Source organism: Notechis scutatus, chromosome 10 (genome assembly GCF_049901735.1).
Source record: "Notechis scutatus isolate UNSWTSFEM ecotype Mainland chromosome 10, rNotScu1.2, whole genome shotgun sequence".
Classification (NCBI taxonomy): Eukaryota; Metazoa; Chordata; class Lepidosauria; order Squamata; family Elapidae; genus Notechis; species Notechis scutatus.
Genome location: NC_142018.1, coordinates 9516861 through 9537199, shown reverse-complemented (window position 1 = coordinate 9537199; position 20339 = coordinate 9516861). Strand labels below are relative to the sequence as shown.

General features: G+C 41.9%; 1 protein-coding gene across 5 annotated transcripts; it reads left to right on the top strand.

The window, feature by feature from the left end:
• Positions 1-11269: 11269 nt before the first annotated feature.
• On the top strand, positions 11270-19610 carry LOC113416638 (syntaxin-3-like). 5 transcript variants are annotated; one of them, XM_087972065.1, is made up of 4 exons: positions 11270-11331; positions 12087-12553; positions 13749-13955; positions 16842-19610. In XM_087972065.1, the coding sequence occupies exon 4, from the start codon at positions 16898-16900 to the stop codon at positions 17795-17797; it is 900 nt and encodes a 299-aa protein (XP_087828191.1). In that variant the 5' UTR covers positions 11270-11331; positions 12087-12553; positions 13749-13955; positions 16842-16897; the 3' UTR covers positions 17798-19610. The 5 variants fall into 5 exon arrangements, with proteins under 5 accessions (XP_087828191.1, XP_087828190.1, XP_087828193.1 ...); XM_087972064.1 differs by having other exon boundaries at positions 12087-12669; XM_087972066.1 differs by lacking the exon at positions 11270-11331 and adding an exon at positions 11345-11591 and having other exon boundaries at positions 12087-12669.
• The last annotated feature ends 729 nt before the right edge of the window (positions 19611-20339 follow it).

Sequence of the window (20339 nt, the reverse complement as noted above, 5' to 3'; positions counted from 1 at the left end):
ATTTTTTTATTTTCTTTTGAATATTCTGGTTGTTGTAAGAAGAAAGAAGGAGAAAAGAAAAGAAAAGATTTATAATGGCTCTTTCTGTTGAGGAACTAAGAAATGGTGTGGAAGAAGCTTTCCTTTTCTTAGAAATGGCGCTTACTAATTATCAACAAAAATTACAACAGATGAAGACAGCAGAGGAACAAGAAAGAAAGGAAGGAGCCATCTTTAATGAATCTCAGAATTTGATCCAGAAAAAGGAAGAGAGAAAGAAAAGAAAAGAAAAGAAGAAAACTAAAGGATTTAAGGACTTAAGATCTAAAAAAACATTTAAGAAAGGGAAAAATAAAGTGCAAAACCAATATGATGATTGTAAACAAAGGGGAAAAGAAATACGACAGAGAAGGGAAGCCGGTAAGGCAGAGGCTAGAAGAAGGGGGTAGAAAGGTTTGTTGGGAAAAGAAAGAAAGGGAAAAGGTGGAGAAAAGCTACAATGTTTTGAAATTAAATGGAAAAAGGAATTTTTATGGATAATGGATAAAGTATAATTTTTTTTTTTTAAAAAAGATTTTGCAAGGTACATAAGATGAGATGGTAGTATTGCAATGGTTTAAGAGTTGATAAGAGATTAAAATGTTAAAATGTTTAAAAATGATTGGTTTTAAAACTTAATAATAGGAGAGGTTTAGAATATTGTTTTAATTAAAGAGTTTAATAAAATTATGGTATTGATGTTATTATAAAATTTTTATTATAGTATTTTCTCTTTAATATTTGGATTTATTGTCTAATTATGCACTTAATTGTGTTGGATGTATTAGTTAGATAGAATGTACCAAGCAAAATCTGATTGGGTATTAGATATTATTTTAAAGATTAATTTGATTAACTTAGGGGGAGATAGAAAGGCATCATACTCTGATTAATGATTTCAGGAGAAACTGATTTTCTTTTTTTTTCATAAGGGATGAGACAAAGGGATGATAAAAAATGGACAAAAGATACAAATATAATGATTTAAACTAAGATGATTAATTAAGGTAGAATTAAGAAGTGTGAAATATGTGGAGAAGTTAATATAGAAGGTTTAGAATGGTAAATAAAATAAGTAATGATATGTAAGATGAGCATGAATATAATTGAAGTCCATGAAGAGAGAGACACCTGGGTCCAAGTTACTTTCCAAAAGATTTTTTTTATGTTTTGTGTGTTGTGTGTATATGTCTTTTTTGGGGAGAATTGGTAAAACTTGTAGAAATATAGAATGAGAATAATGGTAACTAAGTCAGAAAGAATCAGATGAAATAATAATAATGATATTGAATAAGAGTAAAGAGAAGTAAAGAGAAATTGAATAAGAGGTTTTGGTATATTATATGGAAATGGTTTAAAACAGAATCATAATTTATCTGACTTGTTAAATTTACAATGGAAAAAGGTTTAAACATGTAATGAATAATGATAATTTGTGTGTTTTAAAAATTAATAAAACTTGTTTTAATAAAAAAAACATAGGTTAAAGTCACGTTTGCTCCCAGCAGCTGCCGCAGTCAGCATTCAGTTCTTATAAACTTTCATTTCCAGGTGTGGCTAATGAAGGGAATCAGGGCCCTCTCCTCCTCCGTAACCCACGCAACCCACATTGCTCTCTTCTCTGTTCCTCCCTGCGTGCCCTAGGATGAAGAGGGGGTGGGCCTGGGTCATCCTCCAAATTCCCTCTCCCTTGTTCTACCTCTGCCTGCTCTGCCCAACCGGACTTTGCCCTTCCCCAATTTCCTCCACAGCCAACGGAGCCACACACCCACTCCCTGTCAGCTGTTCATCTTCCTCCTCGGATTCAGACTCTGACAGGGGCATGATACATGGGTTGCTGACCCCTGGGGTGGATGGATGGATAGAAGGTCGCAAAAGGGGATCCCATGACTCCAGGACACTGCAAACCATCATAAATACATGCAGGTTGCCAAGCATCCGAATTTTGATCACGTGACCATGGGGATGCTGTAAACAGCCGTAAGTGTGAAAAACAGTCATAAGTCACTCTTTTCAGTGCCATTGTAACTTGAAACGGTCACTAAACGTACTGTTGTAAGTCAAGGACTACCCACACTCTTTATTTTACACTGGCTTTCACTGGTGGAGCTCTGATTCATCTAGCATTTGAACACTCAAGGACATTGTGAAAATGAGCCCCCTATTTCCATAGCCCACCCTGGTTAGGTAGGTCCAACCCCCCCCCCCAAGAGAAAAGAAGCAGATAAAGGTCAGGAAACCAAAGCAACGTTTGAAGAGTCAACCTGAACACCTGTATCCAAACTAAAAGGACGTAACTCCCAAAACAAATGTACTTTGGAAGACGAATTGACGTGATACCCGTCACCAATTCTCAGAAGGCTTAATGGGGACGAGGGTGGGGCCGGAGGGGAACAGCGAGTTTTTCTTGTTGCTCTTTAGGTACACAATGAGTTTCCCCAAACCTAATCCACCCCCTTGCGCAGGTTGCATCCAAGGAGATTAGAACTGAGCTGTTTGTATTCCTGCTGATGACATCGTGACATACAACAGGTGGCAGAAACGGATGGAAAGTTTAAAAAAAAAATCTAATTAATAAAACTAGCAACACCGCAAGACTCAAGTTTAAAAATAGAATCGGGCTACCTTTGTACCCAACTGCACATCTGAGATCAGGATGATGGCTGTCCCCTCTGGGAGAAAATATGCACCCGTAACCACAACCTCAGGGTCTGTAAGGACTGCCTCTCCTTAAGAAAGTGAAGACCCTTGAAACGAAAGATTTCAAAAGGAAACTTTTATTAAGCAGAAGTGAAAGCATGCCATTCAAAGCAACATCTGATCTGCCTTAGGCAAGCCAAGTAGAGTTCAAGCCACAGTGACCCCTCCCTTTAACCAGATGTTGATTCAGCTAATCCACAAGTGTGAATAGAATAGAATGGAATAGAATGGAATAGAATGGAATAGAATTCTTTATTAGCCAAGTGGAATTGGACACACAAGGAATTTGTCTTCAGTGCAAATGCTCTCAGTGTACGTAAAAGAAAAGATACATTCGTCAAGAGTCCAGAATCATCAGGTACAACACTTAATAATAGCCATAGGGTACAATAAGCAATCAAATCATACTAGGAAGCAGTCAATATAAATTGTAAGGATACAAGTGACAAAGTTACAGTCATACAGTCACAAGTGGGAGGGGATGGGTGATAGGAACAGTGAGAAGATTATTAGTAATATTAATGAAGACTTTGTAAATAGTTGGACAATGTTGAGGGAATTATTTGTTTAGAAGAGTGATGGCATTCGGGGAAAAACTGTCCTTGTGTCTAGTTGTTCTGGTGTGCAGGGCTCTGTAGCGTCATTTTGAAGGGAGGAGATGGAACAGTTTATGTCCAGGATGTGAGGGGTCTGTAGATATTTTCACAGCCCTCTTTTTAACTTGTGCAGGATGCAGGTCCTTGACTGAAGGCAGGTTGGTAGTAATTGTTTTTTAGATATTATTGTCCCAATCGCTCTGTGAAGACAGATAAGCATACATTCCCATGGCCATCTTCCGCTGGCTATTAAGTGAAACACCCCACATGGCAGAGGTGGTTTTCAGCAGGTTCTGGTCAGTTCTGGAGAACCGGTAGCGGAAATTTTGAGTAGTTCGGAGAACCGGCAAATCCCACCTCTGACTGGCCCTACCAAACCCATCTATTCTCTGCCTCCCAAGTCGCAGCTAATTGGCTGGGTCTTCTTTTGTTAGTGGGGTGGGAAGGGAATGGGGATTTTGCAGTAACCTTCCCCTGCCATGCCCATCAAGCCACACCCACCAAGCCACACCCACAGAACCGGTAGTAAAAAAAAAAATTGAATCCCACCACTGGAATGAAAAACCAGAAGGAAGGGGAAAAAACCAAAAAGGAAAGAGGCAGGAGAGCTTTTCTACACGCTTTTCTGAATAGCAGAAACAGAAGGTTCAGTTGCCCGACGGGGCCTGAAGATTAAATGGAGAAGATTGCCCGTCTGAGTCTCTCCTTCACACGCTACCTGCAGGAGTTTCCGGCTTCTCCTGCAGCCTGACTAAATCCTTTGCTCCTATCAGCTTTCCCAGGCTGCGTGTTACTGAATATGATTCATTCTGCAGATAAGCTGCATTGCCATGAAGCCTGAATCTTCCTGAGCCCCGAAGGCAGAAACTGAGCTAGTGCTGGTTTCCTGCACCTCTGACATCCTGTCTCTCCCATCTGGCCTTGACTTGAAAGGCCAGTTTCCATAAACACTCCACCTAATTGCTTTGTAACAAAGACAGAAATGGTGGTGTTTTTTTTTTTTTAGGATTGGTTTTTCCAACCTCTGGTTTGCTCAGAGCCGAACTGCAAGGCCTCATGTCCCCTAAGCATGTTTTTCCCTCTCAGCCTTTCCATACGCTCAGTGTGCGAATTCAGGTGCATTTCATGACACTGTTATTCTTTTGATGGCATCCGGTACTTCCAATTTCTTTGACTTCATAGGTACTTCTGTACCTAATCTTTATTCTGAAAAATTGCAGTCAGCTTCATTGTGAGGTGTGTAAGCTTGCTTTCCTTCCTTCCTTCCTTCCTTCCTTCCTTCCTTCCTTCCTTCCTTCCATCATTTCTTGATTTCCTTTCTCTCCCTTCCACTTCCTTCCTTCCTCTCTCTCCCTTCTTCCTTCCTTCCTTCCTTGTCTGTCTGTCTGTCTGTCTTTTTCTTTCTTTCTTTCTTTCTTTCTTTCTTTCTTTCTTTCTTTCTTTCTTTCTTTCTTTCTTTCTTTCTTTCTTTCTTTCTGCCTTTCTGCCTTTCTGCCTTTCTGCCTTTCTGCCTTTCTGCCTTTCTGCCTTTCTTCTTTCATCTATCTATCTATCTATCTATCTATCTATCTATCTATCTATCTATCTATCTATCAATCATCTATCTATCTATCTGAACTTTTTAGGGATACAAGAAGGACTGGTCACACTGTAGAATCAGCAGTGAAATCAGAAGTGGTCAGAATGGACCACAATCAGCTGAACTAAAAACTATTTGCCCTTGGGAAAAAAGCCAATGGAAGGCACAGTGCCTTCATACAACCATGAAGGAATTTCAATGTTTCATCTCGTTAAAGATTTGCTAATTAACAAAAGTTTCAATGTTCTCGTTCCTTTTCTGTATTCCAGACCTGACGGACAAAATGTTTTGTGTTCTGGATCAGTAAGTTCTCCACTTGCCCACTTGTTGTTCCAAATGATGTCAGAGAGTGACTCATTCATTCTGAGTTTCTGTCAATGATTTACCTGCACTTTTTCCAGAGCAGGTGACCTAATTAAACTACAAGTGCTTTGGGATATTTCTTTGAATTAGTTACACATTCCAAAACAGGAAAATGGGCTATAAAACTGATCGTCGAAATGAACAGGAGGAATGTGAAGAAAAACTTCACCGTTTTAGAGAGGGGTCTGGCAAGGTTTAGGAAAATGGCGAAGGAAAAAGATTTACTGGCCCTAAATAACTCAGGGCCAATTTAATTGTCAGCTTTGGAAGCCATATTAGCACCAGAAGCTTCCATGCTGCCACTTCCTTGAGCCTGGGAAAATGGGAGGGAGGAATTTTGTGGAGCGTATGTGGTTAGACATAATAGCATTCTTCTTCTAAGTCAAGGTCATGTTATTTCTGCACCTGGGTGAGGAGTGGTTGAGGGGACGTCTCAACCCCTCGGAGGGTGATTGGGACATGTGATGGTGATCGGGACATGTGACGGAATGATGGGTGCAGATGGTGACAGATGGTGATTGGGACATGTGATAGAATGATGGGTGCAGGGGGTGGATTTGTAATTTTTTTTTTTTTTATTATTGGAGGGAAACCCAGAACTTTCAGATTCGGGATTTCCCTGATGTGCCAGTTTACTACTCTAATAAAAGGAAACTTTGAGAACATGTCTGTCTCGGAGTTATTTATTGGAGTTGAGGTTTTCTGGAATGCTGACATTAGTTTGCTGTGAATATTTTATCACAAGAGCATTTTAAGCAGGCCATAGGTATTGGGGGAAGGGAGCGGCATGGTGGCTGGGCGGTTAAATTGCTGGCCTTCTTGGCTGGAAAGCTGGCAGCTCAGGTTCAAGACCCGAGTGCTGCAAGATGGGGTAAGCTCAGGAGTGGGTTTCTACCGGTTCTGTCCACCTCTATAGAACCAGTAGCTCTGAAGAGCAGCAGACATAGAACCGGTTCTATGTCTGCTGATGTTTTTGCCCACCCCCCCACCCATCCGGGCTCTTACCTGATCTTTATTTCCTAATTTTTCAACTTCAGCTGCCGAACGAGGCACAGCTGCAGTTAAAAAAGCAGGAAAAGAGGGCTGTTTCAAAGGCTGCTTCTCTGCATGCAGCCTGCTGATGACGATTTACAGGCGCGTGGCTCGCAGCCTGCAGGGAAGCTCGTAAATCCCAAACCGGTAGTTAACCCTGTCGTATCCCATCCCTGTTCCTTGCCCCAATTCCTGCCTCTCTAGCAGTTCGAAAGCATGCAAATGCGAGTAGATAAATAGGTACCACTTGGGTGGGAAGGTAAGAGTGCTCCATGACATCATGCTGGCCACATGACTGCAGAAATGTTTTCAGACATTTGGCTCAATGGCCTTGAAATGGAGATGAGCACTGCTCCTATAGTTGGGAACAACTAGTGAAATAAAATCTGCAGGGACTGTTTTACCTTTTTTAAAAATAGGTATTGGGGAGTCACTTTTTACTGTCCTATTCCCCCATTTTCTCCCTTTCTTTGAGATGTGCAAAATGATAGGCAGATTCCAGATGGATAAACAACCACGAGGAATGATGGCTGTTGTGACACCAGTATCTACATTAAATAAAGCAGTGTAAATAGTTCACACCATCATTATATGTACATGTATGAGACACCTAAATAGATGGATGTTTAAAAATCTTCATCCATCAGTCCATCTTTGACAATCCCTTTTCATCTTTTTAACTTCTTAAAGCAATAATGGGTTTTTCTTTATCTTTTTAAAGAATAGAATAGAATAGAATAGAATAGAATAGAATAGAATAGAATAGAATAGAATAGAATAGAATAGGATAGGATAGGATAGGAAAAATAGAGCAGAGTAGAGTAGAACAGAACAGAAACAGGAATAAGAAGAATAGAGTAGAGCAGAATAGGAATAAGAATAATAAGAATAAGAATGATAGAATAAAATAGAATAGAATAGAATAGAATAGAATAGAATAGAATAGAATAGAATAGAATAGAATAGAATAGAATAGAATAACAGAGTTGGGATGGACCTTGGTGGTCATCAAGACCAACCCCCTGCTTGAGACGCCATACCATTCCAGACAAATTTCTAGGAAACTTCTAAATTAATAACAACTAATAACCTAAAGAACAAGAGACTTCTTGTTTCTTCTGGAGTGAGGGATGCTAACAGAAGAAGATGAGTGAGAGTTTGAACAAATTAAGGTAAAGATCAATCAATCAGAATAGAGCTGGGAGGGACCTTGGAGGTCTTCTAGTCCAACCCTCTGCTCAATCAGGAGACCCTATACCATTTCAGACATGTGGGTGTCCTGTCTTTTTAAAAAAAACCTCCACTGATGAAGCACCCCACAACCTCTAAAGGCAAGCAGTTCTTCTAGCTGATTAGTTCTATGCTGCTTCTCTCCTTGGTTAGTTTCCATCCATTGCTTCTTGTCCTGCCTTCTTGTGCTTTGGAAATCAATTTGCCTCCTTAATCTTTGGGAAAATCCACCCGAAAATGAAATGCAGAGGCTTCCCTTCCCTAAAGACATTTTCCCTGTTTTTAAAAAAATTGTTTTCAAACATATTAACATTTTCTAGAAAGAAGACTGAAATAGTTCCGTAAAGGAACTCTGGCTTCATTCATCACAATAGCCAGACTTTGGTTCTGAATAAATTAATTTTTAAAGTTCTTTTTGCACAAAACAAAAACCAGTTTAGCTGTCACTGAAGATGACAAAGATCGTGAGAAATGCTGTGATTTCTACGTTTTTGCTAATGATGCTAAAATCTAATTACAAAAATGAGAGTGGGAATCGCTGTGTCATATCCAGGGCATTTAAACTGATTTGTCTGGTTCTCCAATTTTCAATGCTGATATTATTTTTTAGAAATACCAGCAATATAGGAATGCAAGATTTAGCTTAATGTCAGATGTGCTGCCTGATCTTTTACCACTGTAAAACAAGGGATAATTCCATTTTTTCCCTTTCCAAAATGGAGAGACAGTAATAACATGAAGCGAATTAGGCTGCAGCGAAACTAATCTTTTGAATCATTAAAATAAGCTAACCACCTGCCCAATGGAGGAACATTAAATCCCACTGATCAACCTACCAAGAAAGCAATAGGCTTCATTTTAATTTGATTTAGTGAGCTACAAACATTTGAAATATTGATGTCAGTCCTTTTAAATGAGATGTGGGTTATCGTAGCTGAAAAACACATGAACACAGTCTCTCTCTCTCTCTTTCTCTTTCTCTCTTTCATTCTCTCTCTCTCTTTCATTCTCTCTCTTTCTTTCTTTCTCTCTCTCTCTTTCTCTTTCTCTCTTTCATTCTCTCTCTCTCTCTTTCATTCTCTCTCTCTCTTTCTCTCTCTCTCTTTCTCTATCTCTTTCATTCTCTCTTTCTCTCTCTTTTTCATTCTCTCTCATTGTCTCTCTCTCTCTCTTTATTCTGTCTCTTTCTCTCTCTTTCATTCTCTCTCTTTCTCTCTCTTTCATTCACTCTCTCTTTCCCTTTCTCCCCCTTTCTCTCTCAGTTTTATTAGTTTATAAAATACAAAGAGAAATTTTTTAAAAAGTAATATAAAAGTAGGGGAAGAGAAAAGAAAGAGAAAATATGGTGCAAAGAGGGAAAAGGAAAGAAAAAGCCATGGTGGCGCAGTGGTTAGAGTGCAGTACTGCAGGCTACTTCTGATGACTGCTGGCTGCCTGCAATTTGGCAGTTCAAATCTCACCCGGCTCAAGGTTGACTCAGTCTTCCATCCTTCCGAGGTGGGTAAAATGAGGACCCAAAATTGTTGCGGGCAACAGGCTGACTCTGTAAAACTGCTTAGAGAGAGCTGTAAAGCACCGTGAAGTAGTATATAAGTCTAAGTGCTATTGCTATTGCTAAAAAGGCACTAATTTCCAACAATTTAGCACAGTAGAAGATAACATTACAACTCAACTTTTTTACTTTTATATAACAGTATATACTAGCCATTTCTATACTGAACTGAGTAACCCTTAAGGCAGTATTAATACACAAAAAGACGCACACCCCTGCCAGATCTTTTCCTCACATACTTGATATCACCGTTGTCACTCGTCCTGACAGGCCCTCGACCCCTGTTAAATTCAGCCTCAATTTGTCTGATTAATAGAATAACAGAGTTGGAAGAGAGATCTTCAACCTCCTGTTCAAGCAGGAGCCCCCGTGGCATTTTAGACAAATAGTTGTCCAGTCCCTTCTTTAAAAGATTATATTTTTGAATTTGTTGCCATTAAGTCATTTTTCTCTCCTATCCAGCACATAGATTTATTGTATATAACGTGGACATACTGTCTAGCCCAGCCTTATGTTCCTGATAGTTAAATACCATCAAACCTTTTTACTTTACAATGGTATCTTGGTCCTCAACTGCTTCGAAACTCATAGAATTTAGTACTCAATGCACATTGATGCTAAAATTTTGTCCCAGGGCTCATTGTTCGTTTGCTACTCAACACACAAACTAGAACGTCTCAGTGTCTACTGTCTTGTGATTCACTACATTATTCCTTATGGGAAAATTTTGTTTGGTATTCATACTCATCATACCTCCTGGAGCCAATTAATGATGAGTACTAAGATACCACTGTATTCTCCTTTATTGAAAGACATCCCCAGCCAAATGAGGACTAAAAAGAAAGGATACGTATGTCGTTTATATTTCTTTCAACCTTACATTTATTCAAGAAAAAAAAAGATTGGACTTGTTTAATAACCATCAGCTCATATTCTGCTCCAGAGTTTTATATAACACTTTGCATGCAGGACCCACGATTTGGTTATTGAATATGATATAGCAAGCAATAAATAGAGCAATAAACTATCCACGTGAGTTTGATAGTATCACTGTATTTTACTGAGAGAGACACACACACACAGCGAGAGAGAGAGAGACAGAAAGACAGAGAAAGAGACAGAAGGAAGACAAAAAGAGATTGACAGAAAGAGAAAAAGGAGAAAGACAGAGAAAGGGAGAGAGAGAGACAGATGGAGAGGAAGAGGGAGATGGAGAGGAAGAGGGAGAGAGAGAGGGAGAGTGTCATGCCCTTGTTGAAGTCCGATTCTGAGGGGGAGATTGAGCAGCTGACAGGGAGTGGGAGTGTGGCTCCGGTGGCTGTGGAAGAAATGACGGGAGGGCACAGTCTGGCTGGACATTCAGAGGAAGACCCAGGGCCACCCCGTCTTCATCCTAGGGCACGCAGGGAGGAACGGAGAAGGGAGCAATGTGTCTTACAGGAGAAGAAAAGGCCCTGATCCCTTTCATTAATTGCAGCTGGGAGAACAGGATATAAGTGGGGCATTTTAAATAGTTCTTTGCTGGAAGCAAAGCATGCTTTACCTTGTTCGAGGCTTATCTGGGTTTTGGGGTCTTCCCAACCGTGGTTGCTACGTTATCTTGTGGAAGTCTGCAATTTATCATCCTGGCCTGCTGTGTTAATGACTCCAATGTGGTTTGTGTTGGGTTTTTTAATTTCTAATTATCTTTACTTTTGGTTCAGACTGCATTTACTCTCTTCGTAGACTGTTTTTGGAAGAGTTTGATATCAAGCCAAGGATAATTGGACATTGGGGCCCAAGTTGGAAGCATTAAAGGGAATTTATTCTACTTTTGTGACTGTGTTGTTTTTGTGTCACGCCCCGGGTCATCACAGAGATGGACAGATGGAAAGGAGAGAGAGAGGGAGAGAGAGAGAGAGAGAGAACGCAATCCTACGGTGTGCTAAGTTTGCATCAGTAACCTGGAGAGTTTACTGTCCACCCTAAAGGAAATCAGAGCTTGGGATTTAAAGTGTTAAACCACTGGAAATCTGCCAACATTTTGTTCCGGGACTTAGTGGCATTCTAGAAATGAATGGCTGCACATTGTTCCTTGTGGCCATTACACACATTTAGATAAGCAAAGGAATCCTACTCAGAAGAGGAAGCTGATTCTTGTCATGCGCTCTTACGTCAGGTGGGAAAGGTAACCTGTTTGCTTTGTGGTGACAGTTTATATATAGTTTCAAATCAGGGAGGACCCACAGAACCAGCAACTCCAATCAAGACAGCAGCCACAGGTGAGCAATGAATGAGTTGTCACCTGGATGGCTGCATCGTCTTCACTCCTGACCCCTTGGCCCCTAATTCACATTTCTTAGCATTGAAAAATGGAACTGGCATATTCTTTTTAACTGAGGCCTTTTAAGTAAAGCAGACGTGCCCGAATTCTCATTCTCCCTTCCCTTTGGACCCAAGAAACGTCCTGTTTGAAACATCTGTGGTTTCTAAACAGTTGGTCAGGACTATCACATCTAGACTGCAATAGTTCATGCCATAGGTAGAGGTGTCGGCCTCACAAGTAATCCCGATTAAAAGCACACCCAGAAATTCTAGTTCTAACTTTGTTGTTAGAACTTTGGCTTCCTTAACTATGGCCATGCCATTCCTTGCTTCTTTTATATTGACCCATATACTACAAGGTTTTCGTCTTTGGTTTCATGCATTTTTGTAGCAACATAGTGGTTCTTTACATACAGTACAACAGCTGCACCTCCTCTTTTATGGGGTCTGTTTTTTTTTATTAACAGTTTGTATCCTTCTACCAGTATGTTCCATTCATGGGTTTCATCCCACCAAATTTCTGTTATTCCAACTATATCATATCTGCCTTCATGTATTAGTAGTTCGAGTTCACCCTGTTTGTTCCCCAGACTTTGCTCATTAGCATATAGGCACTTGAGATCTTTATGTCTGACGCTGGGTATACTTCCTATGTCTCTTATTCGTCTTCCTTCCCATCCCTCTTTATTTCATTATTTGACTTGTTTTCTAGGTGTTTTTGCTTGGAATTAGGTCCTGGAAATCCTAAAGATTGGAAAGCACCCAAAGGCCAGACAAGGAATGATGGATAGAAACTGAACAAGGAGAACGTCAACCTGGAAATAAGGAGGAATTTTCTGACCGTGAGAACAATCAACCCATGGAACAGAAGTTGCCTTTGGAGGATTTAGGAACTTCATCACTTGAGACTTTCAAGAAGAGACTGGACTGCCCTCTGTCAGCAACGGTGTAGGGTCTCCTACTTGGGCAGATGGTTGGATTAGATGACCTAGAAGGTCCCTTCCAAGTCTGTTAATCTAAGATACATCAAAATCCAGACATTTGGTTCCTGGTTCCTATTTGTGACAGTTGAAGTGTCCCCGGGGTCACACGATCCCCTTTTGCGACCTTCTGATGAGCAAATTCAAAGGGGAAACTGGATTCAGTTATAACAACCATGTTACTGAGCCAACCACTGAGGTAATTCACTTAACAACTTGGGTGAGAAAGGTTGTAAAATGGGGCAACGCTCACTTAACCCATGTCTTGCTCAGAAAATAGAAATTTTGGACTCAATTAGGACCACCTGAACATCTGTAAGTACATCTCTCTCCTGTTTACCTTTACAGTCCAAGAAACCAAGGAGAGTCCCTTCTGAGACATGGGCCACATTTCCATTCCTACTGAGGGCTCAGCTGCCTCTTATCTGTCCCTGGTCTAGGCCAGGAGTTTCCAACTGTGGTCATTTTAAGACTTGTGGACTTCAACTCCCAGAATTCCTCAGCCAGCTTTCGGCCAAGATTGGAGACTACTGGCCTTAGGCTGAAGCCCTTCTTCCAGGGGTGGGGCTGCTGGGGGTTTGCAGGGGTTCGGGGGAGCCCCTAGCTAAGATTCTGGGCAGTTCGGAGGACCCCCAAATCCCACTCCTGGCTGGACCCCCCTCCTTTCCCCGGAGTCACCACGTGGCCTATTTGGATGCAGGCAAGTGCAGGGCGCAAATGGAGGCTCAAGGAGGGCAAAATAACAGGCCTCCTGGAAGTTTGGGAAGGCCGGAAATGGGCCTGTTTCTAGCATCCAGAGAACCTCCGGAGCCCAGGAAGGGCAAAAACTCCCCTCCGCTGTGGTGCAGGAGGCCGATTAGGCCACGCCCACCATGCTCACGCCCACCCAGCAACTGGGCAGAGAACCTGTTGCTAAATTTTTTGAAGCCCACCCCTGCCTTCCTCCTCTTTGCTAAGGTTTGCCATTACAGAAGTCCCTCTTTGGTGCTACCCAGGGGCTAATCTGGATAGTTTGCAAGCTAATTATGGCACATTACCCTCAAGACCTTGTGTGTTTGTGTGTGTGTGTGTGTGTGTGTGTGTGCTGAAGCCTTCAGAAGCTAAAACTACACACCGTCAGCTGCTGGAAGTCAAGGAGACACTATCTGCAATTTCTTCCCAATAGTGACTCAGCATTAATTTTTTTATCTTTTTCTCTTTCTTTCTTTCTTTCTTTCTTTCTTTCTTTCTTTCTTTCTTTCTTTCTTTCTTTCTTTCTTTCTTTCTTTCTTTCTTTCTTTCTTTCCTTCCTTCCTTCCTTCCTTCCTTCCTTCCTTCCTTCCTTCCTTCCTTCCTTTTCTTTCTTCTTTCATCTACCTATCTATCTATGGGTTTTTGTGAATTCCTTGGATAAGATGCAGAGGTGGCATTCAGCAGGTTCTGACCAGTTCTGGAGAACCAGTAGCGGAAATTTTGAGTAGTTCGGAGAACCAGCCAATACCACCTCTGACTGGTCCTGCCCCACCATCTATTCATCATTCAATGGGCCTCACATTGAGTCCCAGATGATCAGCTGGGTCTTCTTTTGTTGCCCTGCACAGGAGAATGGAGCTGGAAAGCAGGTTAGTGGGGCGGGGAGGGAATGGAGATTTTGCAGTAACCTTCCCCCAGGGGTGGGGTGGGAATGGGGATTTTGCAATATCCATCCCCTGCCACCCCCACCAAGCCATGCCCACAGAACTGGTAGTAAAAAAAAACCTTGAATTCCACCACTGATAAGATGGGTTGGTCTGCTGCGTTGAGTTTTGATGGTGATTTGTTGAACAAGCCACGGAAGAGGGAGTTCCCTCCTAATGCTACACAGTAAGCCATTGTTCACAAAGCACAGGGGCCCCATGGCACATTTCACCATAAGTCAAAGCGAGACAAAAGTAGCACCCCTCTGCCTTTCCAAAGCTCTTCCCTTTTACACGGCTGTTAAGATGTGTATCACACATAAAACTTGCAAATGTGACCGACGTGAGAAAACAAGGGAATGTGTGTAACGAATGAGGGATGAGAATATTTAAAGAAAAATGAAAAAAAAAGTCATAATATGGTGTCAAATTGGATACGAAAGCTGAATCTGTAATTATGGTCATGTTTGTACGGAAATGTAAAAATCTGGAACCACATTGTTCACCTAAAGCTGTGATGGCAAAACTATGGCACACATGCCAGAAGTGCCATGCAGAGCCATTTGTGCCGGCACACAAGCCACAGGCAAACTTACCTCACTGCACATGCGCGTGCCTCCCAGCTTATTTATGTGCTGGTTTCAGGCCTTTTTCGGCCTCTCAGAGGCTTGGAAAAAGCCTCTGCAAGGCTTTTCAGGTTGAATTATAGGCCCATTTTGTCACTTCCTGTAATACCGGAAGTGATGACACGGGCCTATAATTCAACCTGAAAAGCCTCTGGGAGGCCGAAAAAGGCCTCAAACCAGCTGAAAAATCAGCTGTGAGGCGCAGTGTATGTAAGTGGGTGGCGGGGGGTGGCAGGGGGCATTGGGCGCGCATGCGCAGGGGGTGTGGGGAGGCTCATTGCACACGAGTGTGCGTGTGCTAACACGCGCGCAATTTTTGGCACAGGAGCCCGAAAAGGTTAGCCACCACTGACCTAAAGAGATATTTTTTAAAATATAAAAATAAAAAAAGTATTGCAAAAAAAAGAAGAGAGAGATGCATATCACACCTTTCCCCCATCAGCGGAAAGTAATTTGGGATTTCCCCTCCGTGTTACTGTGGAAGTAACCATCCTGGTTTGAAGATTGTCTTGGCTCCAAAGTCACCCAACGTGTTTTCATGGCTTAGTTACGACTCTCCAGTCCTCCCCTAGTACAGGTAATCCTTGACTAACAACGATTCATTTCGTGACTGTTTGAAGTCACAACTTCAAGAGTGAGTTATGGCCGTTTTCACACTTATGACCGTCGTAGCATCCCCATGGACAGGTGGTCAAAATTCAGACTTTTGACAACTGACTCATATTTATGATGGTTGCAGTGTTCCAGGGCTCATGTGACCCCCTTTTGTGACCTTCTGACAAGCAAAGTCCATGGGGGAGCCAAGTTCACTTAACAACTGGGTTACTAACTGCAGAGATTCACTTAGCAATCATCGCTGGAAAGGTTGTAAAACAGGACAAAACTCACTTAACAACTTAGCACTCACTTAGCAACAGAAATGTTGGGTGCCGTTGTGGTTGTAAATTGAGAGCTACCTGTATCTCAATCTTCGTACCGCCTGGTTTGAACGAGGCCTAGTTATTTACCAGTCGATTCAACCCATCAGAATGTAGCTAGAAGGGACCTTGGAGGTCTTCTAGTCTAACCCCCTGCTCAAGCAGGAAACCCTAGACCATTTCAGACAAGCGACTGGCCAGTCTCTTCTTTAAAAAAACCCCAATGATGAAACACCAGCTACAACTCCTGAAGACATTTGGGAAAGGACAGTTTGCACAAATTTTAGGCATGGGCACAGAGGAGGATAGGATAGGATAGGATAGGATAGGATAGGATAGGATAGAATAGAACAAGAATAATAAGAATAGAATAGAATAGAATAGAGTAGAATAGAACAGAACAGAACAGAACAAAATAGAAGACTAGACTAGACTAGAATATTGCAATGAAGAATAGAATAGAATAGAATAGAATAGAACAGAATAGAATAGACCAGACCAGAATAGAATAGAATAGAATAGAATAGAATAGAATAGAATAGACCAGACCAGAATAGAATAGAATAGAATAGAATAGAATAGAATAGAATAGAATAGACCAGAATAGAATAGAATAGAATAGAATAAGAACTGGAAGAGACGTTGGAGGTCTTCTAGTCCAGCCTCCTGCTCAAGCAGGGGAATCTATACTATTTCAAAGAATCTAATTTCTTCCTCCCAAAAGGTCCTAACTACTTGTTTTGGGGTTGGATTTTTGCTTTGTTTTGTTTTGGGAGTTTTGTTTTAAAGCAAGCAGAGCATATTCGGTTGAAAACCTGATATATTCCACCAAAGGAAACATCCTCCTGCATGATCGGTCACATGAATTGCACACGCCCATAGTTCTAAGGGTCAAGATCTGCTATGGACAAGAGGAATTTGTAGGGTCACCTTTGAAGTTGGCTCCCGCCCCCCTGCTTCAAAACGTCTCTTTGGGGTTGTCATTTCTTCCGACTGGTTCTCAGAAGATTCGTTTTGGCAGCTTCTGTTCTCCTTCTTGGGCTTGGTGCCACCCACCCTTGGCATGGAATGTTGTCCAGCCGGTCAGAGTTGGCCATGTGATGCCGGGTAAAATGCTGGCTGAGAAGCGAATTGCCACAGTCAATATTTGCAATAGCTGGAGGAGGGAGGGAAGAGCTTGCTTTTCTTCTTTTTTTTTAAAATTCTTTTTCTCCCGGCTTCTCAGCCCCAGCAGCTCAGATTGACGCAAAACATTTCTGGAGTTGCTTAAAAATTTTTTTTCCTCAAAGCCGATGGGTGGATCTGGCTCACTTCCTTTCCTGCAAATGCTTCAAGCATCAAGGAGATGAAGGACCGGCTGGAGGAACTGAGGAGACGCATGGACGAGAACGAGGACTCTCTGGATCTGGAGGAGATCTTCTCCTTTGATAACCCTGCTTTCCAAGAAGACGAGAGCAGTCCCATGAGTAAGGTCCTCCAAGAAATAACCAGCCTCTCCTGGGCTCTGGATAAGTTGGAGCAATCCTCTGAGAACATCGCCAAGAAACAGGAACAGGTGCTTTGCTGCACCACCGAAGTGAGCATTGGGGAGGAGAAAAAAGAGCTGAGTGCCATGAAGGACACTTTCACTAGAGAAGCGAAGGTTCTCCAGCCAAGGCTCAGTGACATCCAGGAGACCATGGCCAAGGATGGGGTTAAGAGCCTGGCCATCAGCCGCATTCGCTGTTGCCAGTTCTCCGTGCTGGTTAACCGCTACCGTGAGATCATCAGTCACCATTATGCCAAGGAAACCCACTATGTGGAGAAGCTGAAGGAGCAGATCCAGAGACAGACAGAACTGGCAGGCTTGCATCTCCAAGAGGAGGACATCAAGCAACTGGTGGAGAGCCCTACAATGCCGCGCATTGTTGGCCAGGACTTGGAAGTGCTCAAAGCCAAGCAGCACCTCGCCATGGCCCAGGTGCGGCACCAGCAGCTCCTTGACTTGGAGGCCCAGATCGGTGAGCTTCATTCTCTCTTCTTGCACTTGGAGATCCTGGTTTTGGAACAACAAGAAGTCCTCAACAGTATTGAGTACAACATGCTGCACACCACGGATTACATTTCACAGTCCAATGAGGAGGTCAAGAGAGCTATCAAATATGAGCGCCATTCCCGGTTGTCCACCCTCTTGTCAGCGCTCCTAGGCCTTTGTGCCTGCTGCACATGCCTATCGTGCATGGCAACTCCAAGTGTGTTGCGCTGAATAAAAGAAAACGGGACAGAGCTGTTTCTTTCAAGGAGAAAGAGAAACACCCCTTAATGACCAAGAACATCATGGAGCATTGGATGTACATCAGAGAAGAAGTCAGTGGGGATAAAGGAAGCTGATGGGTGCTCCAAAAAAGGCAGTTCGGGCTTGAGTCGAGTGGAATATTTTACTTTATTTCTGCAAAGCAGAGGAAGGAACTTATTGAAATAGGACATGGGTTCAGCAGAGCTCAGCTCCATTTTTGTTTCTAGCAGCATATGACTACTTCTGGACTACTGGCATGCAAGCTGTCCCATGCTCTAGGTTTTAACTACTAGGACTCAACTGCCTTATACAACAAAAGATTCTGTTTTGCTACACCTGGTGAACTTTGGAGAACAGATCGGTTCTTCTCGTCTTGGGGATTGTGGTCCATCACTAGGTCATTAGGGCAATGGAAAAGCCATCGTCTCATCCGTTCCTGGACCTTTTCCTTGAGCTGCAAGTGAGAAGCCCAGATTTACAATGAAGGACCTTTGACATTCCTGGATAGGTGACAATCACCCCAACCATGATAGAAAAGTGCCTCTGCATGAGCTCAGAAGCACTCTCCGATCTTTGATGCTTTTTGTGTGTTTCAAAAATAAGACCTTGTTTTTCAAAACAGGATCAGGATTGAAGCAAGCTGCTTCGGGAGGTGCAATTCAGGCAAAACGCAGCTCTAAAGGCTTCAGCCAGATTTTACAAGTGCTGGTTTTAGCAGATGTTAAAGGACACCCAAGAAGTAAGAAAATACCTGGAGCAGCAGAACAGGTTCTGTGGCAACAGTGCTTATTTCTGACTTCCCTGAAATGCTAAAGTTTGAATACGCACACATGTCTTTGTAAAATATATTAAAGTCAAACAATAGATTTGCAATCCTGGATCCCCTTTCTCCTTGTTTACCCCACCCCCACTGTACTGCTTTTGCCTGAAAGAATTCCTAGTATTCTAGCAATTTATCTCCTACTGATTTCATCTACACTTGTGTGAAGAAAACGAGTAATTCTTTTTTTTTTTTTTTCTTAGCTGGAAAAATGAGATCACTGTGTCATATTGTACACAATAATGAATGAGTTCGCTGGTTTTAGTTCCTGGATGTTGCAATGCAGGGTTTTATGCCTTGCTTACTGTACATTTCACCCAAATAATTTACAATTGTGTTATCTCACACAGTTGGCATAAGGGGGAGGGTGAATTAAGGGTGCCAAGGGTTACAAGAAAGTTAAAAGGTGTTATCACAGCTTCTTGGCTATCATGCAGAAAGGAAATCAGTTTCCACACTGTTTTGACTTTCTTTTTTAGAAGGTGCTTCTTTGAAAAGCAGAGAGGGGAGAGGAACTGTTTCGGTTTAGAACTGAGGTTCCTAAGGTGGGAATCTATTGTGCAAAAAGGGAAAAAAATTGTAACTGTTTGTTTGTCTAGAATTTAATTTGGGATTGCTGCTACCAAACTTGTGTGAAACAAAAGTCTGGATTTAATTATTTATTTAATTTTTGAGATATTATTCAAGACTGGGGAAAGAGTTCATTGGGTCGACCCTGCACAAACAATGCTGAATTATAGAACTACACAGATCTGTTTATGCCTAGTTTTAATTTAAACTTTTCAGGTTTCAAGTGATTATCACCAATTTTTCTCTAGTTCCTTGGGATCCAACTATAAATTGAAATATCCAGCAGTCCAGAATGTTGAGATCTCAACTTTCAAAGATGCTGAGGGAGAAGGAAACTGGCTATTCTCATGCTAGATGATGAGGATACAATCCCATTAAAATTTGTTTTCTACACTTTCCTCTAGCTCTGCATTATTTGGGAGAAAATCCAAAAAGCATCATTTGGGAGAACTTCCTACCTGTAGGTTCTTTTCAGAAATACATGTATGGGCCTTTCTGTTCAGATTTCCCTCTGACATTTTGTATCAGCAAACTGCAGGGCAAAACATCACAGAATGTTGACTGATCATTCAATTCCATGGCAGCCCCAAAGGGTGGAATTTGTCCCAAGTTTGCATTTAAAGAAAAGTCAAGCCAGTTTCAGTGGCGGAGCTGTTGCCTGATCATCCCTGCCTTGCAGGAAAAGTTTAACCTTTCCCGTTTCTAACCTATTTCTACAAACTTGTCTGTTTCAGATCAGGGCAGGCAAAACAACAACTCCCCTCTATTAAGAATCCTTGCTGCCTTTTTTTCATACAGTTTTTAATAAGATGCATAATAATATCCCAAAGAGATGCCTTTTATCTGCCTCGCAATTTGCTTTCTTCCCTTTGTGTTTTTACCTCATTCTCAGGAAACTTGAAAATTCATTTTTATTTGTTTTGGTGCAGCTGTGATGGCACAGTGGTTAGAATGCAGTGCTGTAGGCTAATTCTGCTGACTGCCGGCTGCCAGCAGTTTGGCAGTTCGATTCTCACTGGCTCAAGGTTAACTCAGCCTTCCAACCTTCTGAGATCGGTAAAATGAGGACCCAGATTGTTGGGGGAAATAGGCTGACTCTATAAAACCACTTAGAGAGGGGCT